Source organism: Lepidochelys kempii, chromosome 7, assembly GCF_965140285.1.
Source record: "Lepidochelys kempii isolate rLepKem1 chromosome 7, rLepKem1.hap1, whole genome shotgun sequence".
Lineage (NCBI taxonomy): Eukaryota > Metazoa > Chordata > Testudines > Cheloniidae > Lepidochelys > Lepidochelys kempii.
In genome coordinates this window covers 20,578,625-20,597,205 of record NC_136386.1, presented here as the reverse complement: position 1 = coordinate 20,597,205, position 18,581 = coordinate 20,578,625, and the positions used below count along the sequence as shown (strand labels likewise).

Below are 18,581 nucleotides of genomic sequence, written 5' to 3'. Positions count from 1 at the left end.
CACACTGCTCTTGCCTGTGGGTACCACTCCCAAAGCTCCCATTGGCCAGGAATGGGTTACCGCGGCCAATGGGAGCTTTGGGGGAGGTACCCCCCTATTGCATCCCGCACCTCAACCCCCTGACCTGAGCCCCCTCATACAACCCGCTCTCCTCCTCTGCCCCAACCCCTTGCCCTGAACACCTTCCTGCACACCTCACCCCCTCCCGCACTCCGCCCCTGCACCCCAACCCCCTGCCCCGGCCCTGCAAGCAATTTCCCCACCCAGATGTGGCCATCGGGCCAAAAAGTTTGCCCACCCCTGTCCTAGTGAGATGACTTTAGTCTCATTAGAGGAGTTTATGTTAAAGACCAATTATTTATTTTCATATGTTTCTATAAATGCCCGTACAAAAATATCTTTAAGAAGGAAAGACTTAAGTGTCTCAATCGGTTATACTAAGTGGCTTAATTTTAATCAATAAGCTTCTGCTTTAAAGTGCTTTCAGTGATAAACAAGCATCTTTTCTAGGGAGGTTAATGCTAAGTACTAACCTTTAATAGTTGATTGACATCTGTACTTGCTAAAAAGCAATAAGATATTTTGGTAGAATTTTACTTTTTATAAACAGTCAAGAATTTGGTACAGCATGGTTTTCTGTTCATAAGGCTATTTTATTTTGAATTGAGTATAGAGCACTCAGGGTTTTAGTGACTGATCCTAACCCTTTTGCGTATCTCTTTTACAGGGTGGCATGTATGTGTTTCAACTCTTTGACTACTATGCAGCTAGTGGTGTATGCCTTTTGTGGGTTGCATTCTTTGAATGTGTTGCTGTAGCCTGGGTTTATGGTGAGTAAGGATCCCTAGGTCTAACATGAATCTTATCATGAGTCCATAAGTTTTACCTATTTGCTGGTCAAAGCTAGCAAGACACCATTCAGCAGACTGAACCATCCATTCCTGACTAGTCTGTGGAAGCACCTGCTATTTTGCCATTATTGTCATTTTGCTCTTCATTCCGAGGGCCACATTTTCAGCTGGGCTCAAGTCAGCCTCCAATTTTTTCATACAGAAATGAATGTTTTTTGCATGCTCATTGGTAGTTAGATGCACAATTAAGCATTCCCATGTGTAAATGTAACATCCAGAGCTGAACTTTCGGTCGATAGTGAAAAGCTCTGATTGTGTCTCAAAGACCTATCTTCTAAAACTGTCATCTCTACATGGGTCAAGCCAGCCAAATAGAAAACAGATGGGAGAGAGCCTACAGAAAATGGATTATGTCTGGTTATTTTTAGGTGATTCAGATTTCCTAAATCTGACAATAATCTATGTTGCCATTTTGACTGGCTATGACTGGTCATTTCCACAGTTCTTCATGAACTATTAATATTATAGTATTAATTATAAATACTATTCTTTTACTTCATATTGAACCACAGTAAAATTTAGATTGAAATGGGCTGTATCAGTTATTACTCAGTCCTTTCTCAGGCAAAACTTTTGCCAACTTCCATTGTAGTTCTGGGGTTAGTATTCTGCTGTAGTAACGCAGTATTCTACTGCAACAGTATGAGAAGAGAGACTTCCCTCAACCTTTCAGTGCCACCATGCGCGGCCTTTTTGAAATTCCTGTACATCACGCTTGTTGAACAATATTGTACACAGCCCTGTAATGTAACCTTTCCTCTTTACTATGGAAATTAGCATCCATGAAAATATAAACAGTGCATCTGATGCACTTAGCCACAGACACTCCTCTCTAAACACAAACAGCTCCCATAGACTCAAAACAAGCCACTATTTTTCCTCTTCAGCTCCTTCTCAGCCACAACTGTGCAGCTGTATTAGTGCAATACCAGTTGGTTACTGATGTCCTATACTATGTGGCTTTCATATCCAGGCTCCTGATAATGCTCTTTTCTTCACCAAATCACCAAGTGACTATGTATTCCAGGCGCTGATAATATTTACGATGCCATTGAAGATATGATTGGATACAGACCTGGTCCCTGGATGAAATGGAGCTGGATTGTAATCACACCACTTCTTTGCGTGGTAAGTACAGAATCACACTGTTTCTCATCTTGCACATGTTTCTTCTTCCAACCTTTGTCCTGGTTTTTTGTCCAGTAAGGGGGAACTTCCCAGAGGGCACTGTGTGCAGGTACCCAACTGAAAGGGGTACACGCAGTTTGGAAATGCTCCATTTCTCATTTAGTATTATATATAACACAAAAAGCTATGCTGCAAAATCAGGCATTCAGACGTTAGGAAATGCCAGAATGAAGGTTGCCTGTGCAAGGTTACCTTGTCCGTTCAGTCTTCCCCATAGCTCCTTGTCCAGTTTCAATGCTCTCCCTGAGCCAACTGACTCCCAACCCTACCCCACCCTGTTTCCCTCATTGATTCCCAGTGCCAGCCTTCCCACCCAGCCACACCTAGCCTCACCTCCTCTCTAACTAGCTCCCTGTCCTTGGCTCCTAGCCCAGCCAGTCCTAGTCTCCCTTCAGCTCCAAGTCCCAGTCACAGTTCCTCTCCCTGCTTTACTTACAGTCTCACTAGGCTTCCTGTGTCAATCCACTTTTCCCCCCAGCTTTGTCTCATCTGTATAAGAGTTAGACAGCTGCCTCCTCCACATTGTCTGAGGACCAGCAGGGGGCTGTCACTGAGAGCAGAGATAGGTTCCCTATTTTGATTTCCGGTGCCTGACCCTGTGCGGATGGTATATGCACAGTCTGGTCAGCACTAAGACCTGTGAGCGGTTTGAGCATGGTCAGTGAAGATGGAATCGTTGGAGCTTTTAGTGTTGAGCTCTAGAAAGTCTCTGCTGAACATGTGTTAACTATGATTTTTTCAAAGGCTTATTTATAACTTGGCCAAATTTGGGCAGATTTTCTTGGGGATGGTAAAAGTCCGAAACAAAGGCCATCCTCCTGCCAAATTCCAAGTCCCTACACCAAAGTATGGGGGGCATTAGAGCATTTCAAAGAAAAGATCTCAAGAATTTTTCAAAATGGGCAAAACAATATATTTTTTCCTCGCCTTGTCTTCAGAAATGACTGAACCATTTTGGCTGAAATTTTCCAATCAATCAATATCTATCAGTCAACTTTAGGCAGACACTCAGCATGGAAAACTTCAGCCCAAATGGTTAAAGTTTGGTAAAGTTATAAAACATCTGAAAACAGGATCTTATACTGGGAAGTATTGAGCAACCTTAAGCATAGACAGTAATATCAACCCCTCTAAATCTATAGTGGAGCAGTGTCAGCTAGTCTTGATGAAGATGTTGGAAGTTTTTATGCCAGTGGTGTGTAAATGTTGACACTTTGAGGTGGACAGCTGTAGCATGGCCTCAATGCAGCAGAATTCTTATATGCAAGGCAGTGGCTGGAGAAAATCAAGTCCCCCTCATATTCATATTTCCTGTTTTCTTGCAAACACACACAGAGAGAAAATATTTCCTTTCTCACTGATGCATGTTAATGCAACACAATAGAATCACATGTTCGGTATAAAACCTCCTTACTGTCAAAGCAAGTGAGCTTGCGTGTTGAGTGTAGGTGTCTTGACAAGTGATCTCCCTCCCTGTCTTTCTGACACCTAACATATATGTATGGCACCTATCATATATGTATTGGCTAACACCATGCTCACTGTTCAAAGTGAACACAGATGAGGGGAGTTCAGGAGATACTTACTGAGTGACTATGTAAGTGAGTAAGGAGATACTTACTGTAAGAGTACTGTCATAATATCCTGACCAGGACTTTGGAACAACAAAAGAAAAGCGTATCCCCTTATAATCCATCATTGGGTTTACACTGAGATCACTGCACGATGGAACAGGACTCTGGAGGTTAACCAGTGCTGTATGGATGCCCATGCAGTGCAGACCTGACTCACTGGGCTTATGGCAGTCTACCTCACTGTTAAGTGTCTGTTTGATTTAAGGAGCATCCAAGAACCTGGCATACAGACTGTAGCACAAAACCTATTAGTGTTGGTTGCAGAGCAGAAATAAGTAGTTTTCCTAATTTTGCAAGGGGGAAGAGCATATCTTTCCCTTGCAAAGTAACCAGTACTGAAATAAAGCATCTTTATGCTGGAGGACAAGTTGCTCAGTGTTAGGAGATAAAGTAAAGAACTGCACAGAGAACTCCATTTGCAATGCACAAGTGTTACTGGTTCTACAAAATGCAGGAACTGTGCTACATGTTTGAGTGCTGTCTTCTGGGACCATATCTATTAACTGGCTATTTACATAAATATGCACATATAAAGCTCTCTTGTAACAATTTCAGTGTAGAATGTCTTTCCCATGGTTTAAAATGCTTAGCAAAGTTGGCCAGTGCTGCCTTTTACTGCCTTCCTTTTCTGGATCCCAGTGATACCCTATCGTGTGTAAGCTGCAGTGGATCCACAATGCTAGTACCTATTCTATAACCCTTCTTCTCGTTTTGTTTTCCTTCCCTTACAGGCGTGCTTTATCTTTTCTCTGGTCAAGTATACACCTCTGACCTACAACAAAGTTTACACATACCCTGACTGGTCCATCGGCCTGGGATGGGTTCTTGCCCTTTCCTCCATGACCTGCATCCCATTGGTCATGGTCATCCGCATTTTAAAGTCGGATGGCTCACTTATTGAGGTAAGAATGACCACACAAATGGTGGGTGGATGGTTACTTCGTGTGTGTGTGTGTGTGTGTGAGACACAGAGAGAGAAAAGTTTAACATTTAAGAGTAAACGGTGGCTTCAGTTGGGGGCCACTCTCTTTGTATCTGCTTTGTTGATTTGGCTCCAGGAAAGTTATTTTAACATACAGTGGATAAAGCAAGCCACACTGGAGAGGTACGGTATGGCCCACACTTGTCCATGTCTTTAATATGGAAGGGCTGCCAGTGGAGAATACAGACCCCAGCATGCTAGCCTCCACCTTCTCCATCTTGATAAAGATGAAGCATGGCATGCTGTGACATGAAGCTGTCTTCTATGCAAAAGATAGGCCAGCTGCAGCCTGATCCATGTTATGCAAAATAATCACAACCCTTGGAAAGCTGCCATTGTGGCTCTTGGTAGGGCAAAGTTGAACATCTCAGTTTAACCAATATAAATAATCACTTTTCAGATCATCTTTCAGCAAACATTATGAATCCTATCTAACTAGATTAAAACCTAAGCCTTCTGGCCTCAAAAAAAAAAAATCAGCTGATATGACGTGCCTTCCATGGCTGTGTTCTTTTTGTTCAACAAAATGTTCCCTCTCTGAGCACAGTTGTTTTTTAGTCTAGTTTCACACAGAAACTAAACTATGCCTATGTGCACCAGAGTTCAGTTTGCAAGGCAAAGGGAGCTCAACACACAGTTCAGTAGGAAAATAGTAGAGATAAGATTAGAGATAGAAAAGTTAGAGAGAAGGCCAAATCTAAATCTGCACCAAAGAACCCATGGAATTTTGAGGATATTTAGTACCACATGTGAAGGCCATGCCTGACCTTATCTCTAGTCAAAAGCTTAATTCCCGAATTTTAGGAAAACTCTTCTGAACTTTTTGGCTCTTCTCTCTCTCCCTCTCACGGTCTAAAATGACCCAAATGAAACACTGGCTCCAAACGCTCCCAAACTTTGGGGAAACTTGGATTCAGATCTGAACTTTACAGCTTGGTCCTGCCTCTGGCAGATACATGCTTAGTGCACCTCAAAGACAAGTCAAATACATTCTTCTATTCGCCCTTCACAGTATTTCTTCATCTTCTCTTCAAACTGTGCTTTTTTTCAGTAAAGAAAGTAGCTTTTCCCAGAGCATAGTAATACACTTGAATGTGTGCGTTCTCGAAGTTTTAATGGTCTTTTTAGTGCTGGCTAGGACATTTTGTTGGGGCATGTTATTTTCCTGTCTGCATTCTCACCATCTATTCAGAAAGAGGGCTAAAAGTAGCCAAAGCTGCCTTTTAAGATCATCTTAGGAGGTAACCACTTGTCAAATGCCATCTAGTTCCTTCTTTGTGAACTGAGACTAGAAGAAAGGTCTCAGCTTGCCAATGAACTACCCTGTTTAAAGGCAGGATTGTTTTCAATACAATGAGAGAGAACACATGAATCGGAGGAGACTCTATAGCACTGAAATTCAACTTGTGTTTAGTCAGGCTCTCTGACTTCCCATCCAGTGAGGCCCTAGTGCTCCTTCTTGAATAAAATATTAGGGTTGGAAAGGATATTCTGGGTCCTGTAGGCCGCAATGCTACATAGCAATAGTACAGTTTCCATTAATCTTATAGCATCCCTGAATATCTGATGGCCAAGTCTAGCCTCAAATACCTCTAATGATGGTAATTTCACAACTTTTCTTGAATTACGAGCATGCTTTTTCTCTGATCTCCAGTCCTTAAAGATACTGGGTTTCATTCTCTAAGTGAGGCCAAGGGCTCAAAAATAGACTGAACTTTTACATGGATAATGAGATAGTTACATTAGATAGGATAAAAATAGCTTTAGGGGGATATATATCCATATGCTTCAGAGCATACATCAACTATGAATTGAAGGGGATAAGGAAGAAAGCTCCCTATTGGGCAGGTTGGTTAGCATCTGATATCAGCCATTCTTGGACACTGGACTAAGTGGACTACTGGTCTGAGCTAGTAGAGTATTTACTAATGACCTAGCCTAATTCAGATCCTGGGTTTAATGGTAAAGATGAAAGTGGACTTCCTGACAGTGAGCCAGATTAATTGGTAGAGTCACAGGAGCTGCTCGTGGTAGTAAGCACTATGCTTGCGGATAAGCAGCTGCGAGATGAAGCCCTTCATAAGATGCTCAAGAGCGTCTGGAGAGAACTATGTTTTATGACAACACACTTTTCTAGACTCTTGCTCTTCGGATCGACGTGGCCATTTTTCTAACCCTTGGCTGTTGCTCTTTCCCCTTTCAGAGAATAAAAGCAGTGGCTGCCCCTAAGGAAATGAATCGGTGGGCCAAAGAAACAGAAAGCACCACCTCGTTCTGCGCCAATGGAACTCCTAACGGTGGATTGATTAAGCCAACTCATGTCATTGTGGAGACTATGATGTGAGCTCTCTCTGTGAGAGGATAAACCTGCTTTAACTGCCATTTACTAACCATAGATTCTCATAGGACCGGGTTTACAGAGCTTTATATTTGCACTAGGATTTATTTTTATTTCTCACAGAGAAAGTTGTTTTTTGTGGTGTTTTTTCTCTCTCTCTCTTTTTTTTTTTTTTTTTTTACATATTTTGTAAGGTAATCACAGCAGAAGCCTCGCGCAGGAGGCAGCTTTCATATCAGACTAGACCTATTACAGGAATTTACTACCATTGGGGTTTTTAACACGTTAATAGCTCTCTGAATATTATACATCTTATCACTTGAAATTGATTTTCTTGCCAGCAATATATTCAAATCTCAGAAAGCAATTTTTTAGGTGCTGGTGTGGTTGGGAACAGGGTAAACAAACCCTAGAACTCATGAATGAGCTCTGTTGAGAGAATTGCAAAAAAAAAAAAAAAAAAAAAAAGAAGAAGAAGAAGCAGCCAAAAGGTGGATGTTGCTGCAAGGGATTGGTTTTCAAAGGTGTAGTGCTTTCGTCCTCTGGTTCAGGCAGGGTGAATGACCGATTTCTGAGTCATGATGCTACCTTTGCTATGGTCAATATATATATATATATGGTCAGCTGGAGGAGAGAAATGCATGGGGGTGGGCAATGCAGTTAGGAATTAAATACCCAATCAGGACACCTGTCCCTCCTGAGCAGCATGTAAAAAGTCCAGTCACAGTAGAAGAGAAACTACTTATTGCCTACAGAAGACATCTTGCCTGAGGAAGGAGTTTTGTGCACAGACCCATTAATTTTCCAGCATGCCGTAGGTTAGCTGAGATGTTACTGGTTTAAACTTGCACTTTGTACGAACAGAATGGTAGGAGCAGCCTGTGTGATAGTGAAGATCTGAATTATGGAGAGGCAGCATTCGTGTTTTATGGAATTTAAAATATATATGTATTTTGTAAACTGCTGGTCTTTGGTAGCAAAAGAAAAATATATTGAGGACAATGATCGCACCAAGCTTAACACCCAGCATGTTATTCATTACCACAGGAGCAAAGCAGCCTAGGTATATATTGTACACCAGGCATTTCCAGCAGGCACATTTTTAATAATAGTAATTAAATTAAGAGAACAACAATGCTTAGCACACCCCTATGCGCTGTTCATCCATATACCTCAAAGTGGTATCCCTGTGTATTTATTTTACTATTGTTGTTGCAGTTGGGAAAGCAGGTCCTGGAGGGAAAGTGACTTGTCCAAGGTTACAGAAACTCAGTGGCAGAGGTAGGGCTAGAACTCAGGTCTCCTGACTGTCTTGCCCCAGAGGACCATACTATCACCATTTTGTTTTTTGGGTAATGCATTTATCAGGGACAAAAAAGGGGGAATTCCACCTACTGTAAACTAGGGCTTTATGTAAATTGAGAAGTATGTAATTTTTCTTTGGTTAAAAAACATTACATACCATTCCAATTTAGACTTAAAAGAAAGCATTTAATGCAGTAGAAAGCTGCTAAACAGTTTTTAAAATAGTTTTTTAAAATACAGCCGGATGGCTGTAGGTAAATTGATCACATAGGCCAGGTCAGGAATTTCAATCGAGATTTGCTCCGTGAAGAATTTCAAACATCTGGATAGATCTTGTTTCACAAACCTCAATACATGCTGAGAAGATGCTCCCTAAAGAAATCCAGCCCTTTCCATTTGGATACGGTACTTGGGAGATAATCCTAATTGTAGTACCACAGTTAGGCTAGCCAAAGGGATCTGGGGGGAGCTTCAGCAGCCGAGTCTGTACCTGCTTATACTATTGCCAGTTCAGTTTGTCCATGGGTAGATTTTTGCAGTTTAAATGTGAACATATCCAGTTCTTAACATTCCTACATGGGACATTTTTAAAAAGATGTCCCATGCATTAACTGTATGCAGTGTTGTTACAGCCATGTCGGTCCCAGGAGATTAGAGAGACAAGCTGAGTAAGGTAGTATCTTTTGTGGGACCAACTTCTGTTGGTAAGGGAGATAAGCTTTTGCGCTACACAGAGCTTTCCTTCAGGTCAGGCACTAACTGGTCATTGCAGCAGAAACTTGTAGTGTTAGTATTAATGTAAAATGGAAGGGGCAATTTAGAAATAAGAAAGGGACCAAAAAAAAAGTGTCTTGTATAGTTGGAGAGTCTTTATAATTTGCGTCTCTTTTTAAGTCAGAGGGGCTGAATTCCAGCAACAAAAACAGCCAACACCACATTAATTTTGTTTTCTTTTCCAATTACTGTATTATGAGAGTTGCAGATGAAACACTTATAATTTGTTATGGCAACTATCACATCTCGTGCTGAAGGTAAAAGCCACCCTGAAGCTACTCGGGGTGCCTTGACCACCTCAACAGAAGAATTCTCTAAGCCAACGTGATTAAAATTGGATTTTGAGAACTTTAGTGAAGAAAAAAAAACAATTAAAATCAATTCCTGTGTTAAATATTGCTTTAACCTTTTGCTATCAAAAGGCAACTAAATTAAAGCTAAAACTCTGTCAGACATGTTATGTATTCCAGCCTTTGTGGAAATGGAGAAGGCCTGAGTCAAAGCCTGCTGCAGTCAATGGAAGGATTCTCAGTGGGCTTTGGATCAGGCCTTTTGTCCTTCTCAAAATCTCGTCATACTTTGTGTATAGGCACAATGGCATGAGTTAAGGTGAGAATAGCAACCCCATAATTAAATTCCTCATTTCAGTTAGTGTAAATTACAGTAACATATTTTGTTATAGACTCACATTTTGTGTGCGCACACATACTCTAGAAGGGGTACATCTGAGAGGGACACTAATTAGAAAAATAGTTTGAAGGTTGAGATTGAGATTTCATGCTTCACACATGGTGGAGGGTGGATTTGCATTAGGAACCAGAGGGTTAATACTACACCTTTAAAACTACAAATAAACAAGAACGAGAGCCCAGCGCCATTTTGACTCAAACTGTGCCATTCAAATCAGTCGCTTCCATGTTCCAAGTGAAAGTGTCTCACACACATATGCAATGACCTCACCGAAGTTCTGCTGGTGTAAGGTTCGCTGGCCCTGACTGTGCTATTCATCCTGACCGCAAGAAAGGGCCAGATTCATGAAGAGCTATTAAATCCTCCTTTCTCTTGAACAGTCACCCAGAACAATGCTGGTCACCATCCCACGGTTTTGAGCACCAGCGAGCCTATTCACAGTTTAGAATGTTTCCTAATGCTTTTATCTACATTTTACCTGGTGGTAAACTTGCATTTCAACATTATAGTCTGCTAAATTAAAACAAAAGGTAAATGATTCTTTCAAGTTCATATTTTCTACGTATTTATGGTTGCAATGATAACTAATTTTCTAATTCACTTTGTAGCAATGTGTGACCTATTTTACCTGCAGCGGAGGCACTAAATATCATGACTAATCATAGATGAACTGATTTCAGTTAAGGGGAAAATACCCCAGATGTTGGCCTTTTTTTACATTTCATGCACCTTTGTACTTAGTGGTTTCTTCTGGGTTTGGAAATGGCAATATTTCCAACTTCACTGAAATCAGGTACTGAAAATTTCATGGGGGAAATCTTTCGCTCATAAGATTTTCAGACCAAAGCAGTGCAGATAATCAAAACTTATGATTCTTATCTAAGCCAAACCTTCCAAACTCTTGCAGTCCACCTGTCACTCACCTGATCTCATTAAAAGTCACAAAGTATGATAACGTAACCAGTAGACTGTATTGGTACAACATGGTTTCATGAACAGAATTTGTTTTGGTTCTCATTAATTTTCCTTTTCACCTGTCTATTGGTGACTCTGGTCCAAACAGATCTATGAGCTTCCATATGTTCTCACTGAAGTTTGAGATATGGAAACCAATATGGGTCAGTTCCTATGCAGCAAACAAAAATAAAAAAGGACAGTAGTTCTGTGTACCACCTTAACATATGTTGCTATCCAAACTGCAGTGGAAGGTCAGCTCTTGAATGTGGGTTCGGGAAGTGGCTCAGCAAACGTGAGCTGCACTGGTGCACTTGCAAAAAAAAGTGCGGCCTTCTAATCGTTTTAACAAGACAACGGCAGAGAATTTTATGTCGTCACTGTAATCACATGATCAGTGACTAATCAGAACTCCGGCTTGTTTTTAATGTAGTATGTGCCCTAATTGCTCACCTGCAGATGGACATGGCTACCCAGCCTCTGTCCCAAATAGCTCTAGATCTGAAGAAGGGTGAAATGCCCAGCAGTCAGTAGTACGTTGTTGAGCAGAATTGACAATTTGGTAATGTCTTTGTCATAAGTGTGTTCAAATCCTGTACCCACTGATACCAATAGCTTAACCGCCGTTTGTCTTCAGTGGGAGAGGGACTGAACACCTGGAATGACTGGTTATGAAGCCATGGCTTGTGGTCGCTGTGGGTCAGGTAGGGAGACAGTGTAAATAAATGGTTAAATAAGAGGTGTATTGAGTGGAGGGCACAGACTACTAAAGTGTTTCAAGTGCACTGGGAAGAAAGTTGGCCATCACCTAACACCGAGGAAATTCAGTGCATTTGGCACACTCCCTGTAGCAAACAACTGTTTTCAGTTCACATCTCAAATGAGACCCCCACCACAATTAAAAACAGCCTTAGGGGAGGTGCTGCTATGTCCAGTCTTCAAAGTATTTACAGCATTCTTGGGAGATGATCTGATCAGGTATTGCTGGCAAAGAAAAGTGTGCAAAGGAAAAGCTCTTTTGAGTGCACTGCAGCAACAATGCCACCCCACCTTGTTTGATGATTGACAAGAGTGCACTGAAGTAGGGTGGGACAGGTTAGCCAGTATTCATAGGCGAGAAGCCTAAACCTCAAGGAGCCAAGATCACCTCTTCTTAACTAGTGATGGGGTGAAATAAAAGCTCAGAACCAACGACCCTGAACTTTGGGGAACGTAGGTTAAAATTCATGGCTGCCTCTGTCATAGGCTGAACTGAAATCCCAGGTCCAAAATACCCCCAAAGAGAGTTCAGATATGGATCTGAAGGTCACAGCTTGGGCCCATTTCTTCCAGAGTTAGATGCCAAAGCCTTGTATTTAGAATTAAAGGTTATTATTAACTCTCAGCTGAGAAGCGTTCAGGAACTACTAGGACACAACCTTTAATCTGTTATATTTATTCATTTTTAATCTAGGGTGAACACGCTCCTAATTGTACTAATTTGTTTACAGAGGAATTAATGTTAAATAGGACACGCTGGGTTTACAGCTTTGTGATGTATTACTCTTTAGTTTATTCTGAGCTACTCTAAGGAGGACATCAAAGCATCAGATCAAATCCCTAGCTACAAAGATAAACACGACTCAAGCATCTGTGGACACAGAACATAAGAAAACAAGCTGAGTGCATAAAATGAGACCTTGATCCTGCATGCCTTGGTCAGGTTAAAAAGCTCACTGATTTCAATGGACAATTTAATTTCAGCAGAAATTTTGCCCAAGACAGTGCCCAACCACGACTACAGCTGGTCCAATTTTTTTTTTTTAAAAGGAAATCCCCCCTGCCAAATGGAAAATGTTTCATTCAAAGAGTGCTAGTTTTTCCAAAGGCAAACAATGTCAAAACATTTTCAGTGCCTCCCCCCTTTTTTAAAAAAAGTGGAAATTTTGAAAAAAAATTCTTTAAAAATTTCCATAAAAACATCAAATAAAACCCAGGTGGCATTTTTCAACGATTTCTAATCAAAAGCTAAAACAAGATCTGAAAAAGCTTAACCAAAATATAGCTTTAGAGTTGGTTTTAAACCTGGAATCAAGTAAGGATCAAAGTCTGTGAAGGCAGGTTGAAAAATGTGTGTGCAGGGGGGAGGGAGTCACAAAACTTTTGTTAATTTAGCCTTCCATTTTTTCCCCATTAAAATCAGAATTTTAGGCCCAATCAGAGGGTACAGGAGAACTAGGAAAAGAAACTGGATTTCTTTAGCCTGGCACTTGTTGTCTGTAAATCTTCTGCAGCTGAGGTGTGAAAAGGTTTTTACAATAGACAAAGTGGCAGAACACCAGTGTTGAAAAGGTGTTGGGAGGCTGAATGTTGTGGGACAGATTGAGGTGGGTCCATCATTTGCTCTTGTCGAAGAACTCAAGGATGTTCTCTTAGCATTGGATTAATTGAAGTACTGCTCTGAAATGCTCATTGTTTTGCTCGGATTTTTTTTTCAGTGTGATGTTGTGATTGTTACCTGATAGATCTCCAGGGACTTCAGATAGTAAGCAGTGGTCCATCTTGTTTGATGTATTTAGCTAAAAACAGTGGTGGTGGTGATTTTTGTTTTTTATTTAATTTCCTAATAACTGTAACTACAGTATGTGATAAGTAGCACGTGGAAGAGTGACGATGTTGAAGTCACCTGACCTTTTTAAAAACTTTAACAATAATTTTTAAAAAAAAATGGGGTTTTGTTCTGAGCAGGACTGTTTGTATTTGAATAAGATCCTGGAGTGTAATTCAATCCTTAAAACTAGCCTTTGTGTATACAGTAAATGTTTGTATTTTGCAGTATCTGTTTTGATTTTTAGATAAAAATGTATATTGATATTTTTAAGTCATCTTTGCTTTTTTAGATGGAGTTTGTAATCACCTTATAACAGAAAATAAATTTTTCCTTTATAAATTAAACGCATTTGTCAGTTATTTTTAAGATTCAAATAACAGGAGACAACCTGTTATGCTCTGTGCTTATTGCAAAATACGCAAAATGCACGCTATGCTTTGGAATAGATTTCAGAATAGGATACTTTCAAATGACCATATTTCATTCAGTTGGGTCCTCACTGCTACACTACTATTAGACTTGGCAATCGGTGAACTCACCTCCAAACGTGGTCAAGTTCCAAAGACAGTGGATGGTTATTCGTACTCACTCACTCAAAATTTTCAGTGACTTCCCCCAATCTGCTTCATTTCAGCCTTGCTCAAGTCTTCACAACTTCCTTGATTTGGATTCTCTCACTCCAATGCTTCCCTTAAGTTCAGCTCTGCTCCCTCCATCCTCCCTCGCCCCCACCCTCACACACTTTCACCAGGCTGGGGCAGGAGGTTGGGGTGCAGGAGAGAGTGAGGGGTGTGGGCTCTGGCCAGGTGATGCCTACCTCAGGCGGTGGTGCAGTGGGGCTGAGGCAGCCTCCCTGCCTGCCCTGGCCCCGCGCCACTCCCGGAATGGCCAGGTTGGCCCTCCAGCCCCGGGGGCAGAGGGCTCTGTGTGCTGCCCATGTCTCCAGACACTGCCCCCGCAGCTCCCATTGGCTGCAATTCCCGGCCAATGGGAGCTGCAGATTCGGGGCATGGGCAGTGCATGGAGACCCCCGACGCCTCCCTGCACCTCCTGGAGACGCAGAGAGCCTGCCTTAGTCGTGGTGTGCCGCCAGATTTTTAGCTGCCTAAAATCTCCTGGTTTGGCTTCAGTAGCCTCCAGGAGATAAAGCTCAATTCCAGGAGACTCCCGGCAAAACCAGGAGGGTTGGCAACCGTACTTAGAGGCAGGACAGGCATACTTGTGTTCATTGGTATCAAATGCTGCAGAGAAGTCCCGCAGGTGAATATGAATGCATTTCCCTTGTCTGTGGAGGAAATAGTATAAGGAGAAGAGAAGACTGGGGGGGGGGGGGACATAACCTTTTACATACTGAAAAACTGTGTTACAATGAAGACGGTAAAAATTGTTTTTCTTAACCTCTCAGAATAGGGTGAGACACAATGGGCTTAAATTGCAGCAAGGTTGGTTTCGATTGGACAGTAGGAAAAGCTTCTGAACTGTAATGGTAGTTAAGCACTGGACAAATTGCTTAGGGAGACTGTAGAATCTCTGTCGCTGGCGGTTTTTAACAACAGGTTTGGGTACAACAGATGTCCCACAGATTGCACTGGCTTCCGCTTCCAGTCAAAGAGCTCTTCATGGTGTTCATCTGTAAGTTTTATATGACTCTAGGTACATTAGAGATTCTTGCCCATCCTAGTGCCATGACACTTGAGCTCAGCTGGACTGTTTCGATAATCCTCTAGATTTGAATGTCTGGGCAAGTGGAGACAAGATCTGAGTCTGACCCCACATCTGTGTAAATCCGGAGTAACTCTAGTGAAGCTAATCAAATTAGCTGAAGGTTAGGGGTCTATTAGAGGAGTGGGTGGTTGTGGTTCTGTGGTCCGCACTGTAGAGGAGGTCAAACTAGATGACCATGATGGTCCCTTCATATTGCTATTCCCAGAAGACTGTGGCGGGTGCCAAACATCCCGCCGCTGAAATGCTGCCGCAGAGAAGCAGCAGCAGGAAGAAGCGTCATTGCCAAAATGCTGCCGAGAAACAGGCAACACATTGGGGACCCCTGGCTTAGACTATGAGACTAGACTTCTGCACATGGGCTTAGTCAGAGACATATGAAGGATTAACAAGAAAGTCCATGCTCTTAAATTGGCATTTTTTTAATACAGAATTAGATACATACCATGGTTTGAAAATAACACATAGAACACGTCTGGTTCACAGTGAATTCAGTAACAAGTGGAGAAGAATTGCACAATCAGTTATTTCACAAAGGGCTTGCAGCCTTGGATAATCAGATCAGCTCCTAGAATCATAGAATATCAGGGTTGGAAGGGACCTCAGGAGGTCATCTAGTCCAACCCCCTGCTTAAAGCAGGACCAATCCCCAATTTTTGCCCCAAATCCCCAATTTTTGCCCCAATAAAATTGACCAATCCCCAATTTTTTGCCCCAGATCCCAAATGGCCCCCTCAAGGATTGAACTCACAACCCTGGGTTTAGCAGGCCAATGCGCAAACCTCTGAGCTATCCCTCCTGTTTGTTCTTTCCAAGAAAGGGACTAGCTACATGGATATGTTGGAGTTCAAACAGAAGAAAATCATTTCAGGAAAGGCCTAGGGCCTGTGTTATACAGAGGTCAGATGAGGTGATCACAGTAGTCCCTTTGGGCCTTGGACTCTCTGAACTGTCCTGTACTGTTCTGGTGTTTTCAAGTGAAGTTTGTGAGCTAAAAATATGGAACATGTGCCCATCTTCTAACAAAGATTACTGGACTTGTTTGACATGGAAACTGCATCCAACACAACCAGTCACTCTCAGAACAGAGTTATATTGGGTATTACACTGCGGGGCATGAAATTAAATGAATTGAGCGCCAGAGAAAAGAACTACCAGCCCTGGAGATTTGCACGCTGTTTATCCCCTGAGCAGTAGAGCACAGGCAGTCTAAGGGCTAGGCCCCACCTCACCAGCACACTGGCTCACAGAAGGAGGTGGGCCTCCAGCCGTGTGAGTGCAGGTCAGTTTCCACAGACCACTCAGTTCCGGGCCTCTCAGTGAGACAGGCAATGAGGCGACAGACAAATTTCCACATCACACATCCTAGGGAATGAACCATGAGAGTTCACCAGTTTATTTCACATTTCTCTGTGAACTACCATTCTAGGGCAGCAACTATCTGCCGCTACTGTCTTCAGCAGCATTTCAAATGGCAACCTAGGGAGAAGAATTTCATATATTAACATCCAGCCGCACACGTTTGTCTGTCACCTGCCTACCACCGAGTCAGACATCTCAAACTGGGCATTGATGGAGCCCTCTAAGCCTCTGACCCCTTTCACTTTAAGTGCCTCCTTAGTTTTCCCCACCTCAGTGTCCTCCACACTCATTTCTGAGCTACTGGTGACCCAAGCCTCAGTCATAGCACAGGCAAGGGTTGCTAGAGAATGATAATCCCTAAAAGCAGCCCACGTCAAGGAGCCGCTGTTGTGCGGTTTGTGTGACACCCAGATGGCTGAATACTTACCCAACGAGAATGTCTCCAAATCCGAGGAGCCTCTTCACATGACCTTGTAAAGCTACCACCACCACCCAGCAGTGAGGTTTGTACATAACATTTTGTAGTACAATGGGTATCTTATTACAGGGTAGGTGCCTCCAACGTTAAGACATTCTAAAGCATTCCAGATGAGCTGCCAGATGTGATAACTTTTACCTTGTGTACAATGGAGGCAGGGTTAAGAGGATACTGAACTGCTGAAACTACATTTGCTCCATTACACCTAACAAGATTTTATGCAATGCATACAGAGCCCTCTGGTTTACCCTGCATTGCTTTGGCAGTTGATTCCAAGTATTAGGTGCCGAACATCTAAAGGTCTTTGTTCTAAGGAATTTGCTACCTAGAAAGACAGACAAAGGTCACAGATAAGAGCTGTTTACTGTAGCAATGACCTGACCACAAATATTTCCATAAAAAGATTAGGTAAATTAAGAGGAATGATCACAGGTCAATCAGGGGCTTGATCTTGCACTGATCCTTCTGGGCCTGATCCGGCAAAGTATTTAAGCATCCAACTGCTCCTACTAACTTCAAGGGAACTACAGATATACTTAAACCTTGAGACACTTAACAGCCTAACAGTGTGGCTGTAAAATTATACTGCCCAAGGCAACAAATTGAATAAGCCTTAGGTTATGTCTACACTGGAATTAGACACCCACAGCTGGCCCGTGCCAACAGGCTCGGGTTGCGGAGCTGTTTAATTGTGGTGTAGATGTTAGGGCTTGGGCTGCTGACAGACCTCTGGGACCCTCCCACCTTTCAGGTCCTAGAGCCCAAGCCCAAACTTCGACTCCAGGTTCTGTTGGCACCTAATTGCAGTGTAGACATACACTTTGTGGCTTGGGCAGCAAAATTGTACAGCCACACGTTGTTAAGTACACGCTGTAGGGTGACCATCTTTTCAAAAGGCAAAAGCGGGACACATGCAGAACTCCGTGGCTCTGCCCCCGCTCTGCCCCTTCCCCTGCGGCCCCGCCCCCTGACCAGGCCAGAAGCTGGAGCTGTGGTAAGAACTGCCCAGGGAGCCCAGACTGCTGTGGGCAGCCCCAGACCTTCCACTTGCCCTGGGTGGGGGACTGGTTGCCCGAGAGCAGTCCCCAGCCCGGGGCACATGCCCAGGGTAGGCAGAGGAACCCGGGCTTCCCAGGTGGCTCTTACTACTGCCTGGCTCCGGCTTCCGGTCTGGCCAGGGGGCGGGGCTTCTGGGTGAGAGGAGGACTAAGGGGCAGGGCCTCATCTTGAGCGTGGGGGGGGGGCGCTAAGGCCCACCTCAGGCCCCTCCTGCCCCCACCAGGAAGAGGCTGGCACCACCCTGAGCCTCGGGCAGGTGGAGAATGGCGCCACAAGTGAGCCAGGAGAAATACGATCCTGGAATAATTCAGCCTTGAACTCTGCATTTCAGGACTGTCCCACCCAATTCAGGATGGGCGGTCACCTTAGTCTCAAGGTTTTGAATCAGAGGGTTTTACCTAGGTACAGAAGAGAGTCATCTACTTTAAGCTTACTGTGCCAAATTATACTAAAGACCGAGGGCTGCTTTTAGGGGCAGCAGCACATGGAGTATCATAGGCAGCCATTACAGATGGGCAAGATTTGGAGTTGGATCCCATGGATGTTGAAAAACACTACATTCTGGGATTGAATTTGTGCCCTTCTCTCAAAGCA

General features: G+C 43.0%; 1 protein-coding gene across 3 annotated transcripts in view; it reads left to right on the top strand.

Annotated features, from left to right (window-relative positions):
- SLC6A6 (solute carrier family 6 member 6) overlaps nt 1-13,629 on the top strand; it is a 73,581-nt gene extending 59,952 nt beyond the window's left edge. For all 3 annotated transcript variants that reach the window (XM_073351301.2, XM_073351299.2, XM_073351300.2), the window contains 4 exons: nt 728-830; nt 1,939-2,039; nt 4,465-4,635; nt 6,919-13,629. In XM_073351301.2, coding sequence (XP_073207402.1) covers nt 728-830; nt 1,939-2,039; nt 4,465-4,635; nt 6,919-7,059 — 516 coding nt within the window. In that variant the 3' untranslated portion in view covers nt 7,060-13,629. The remainder of the gene's footprint in view (nt 1-727; nt 831-1,938; nt 2,040-4,464; nt 4,636-6,918) is intronic.
- Nucleotides 13,630-18,581: the final 4,952 nt, after the last annotated feature.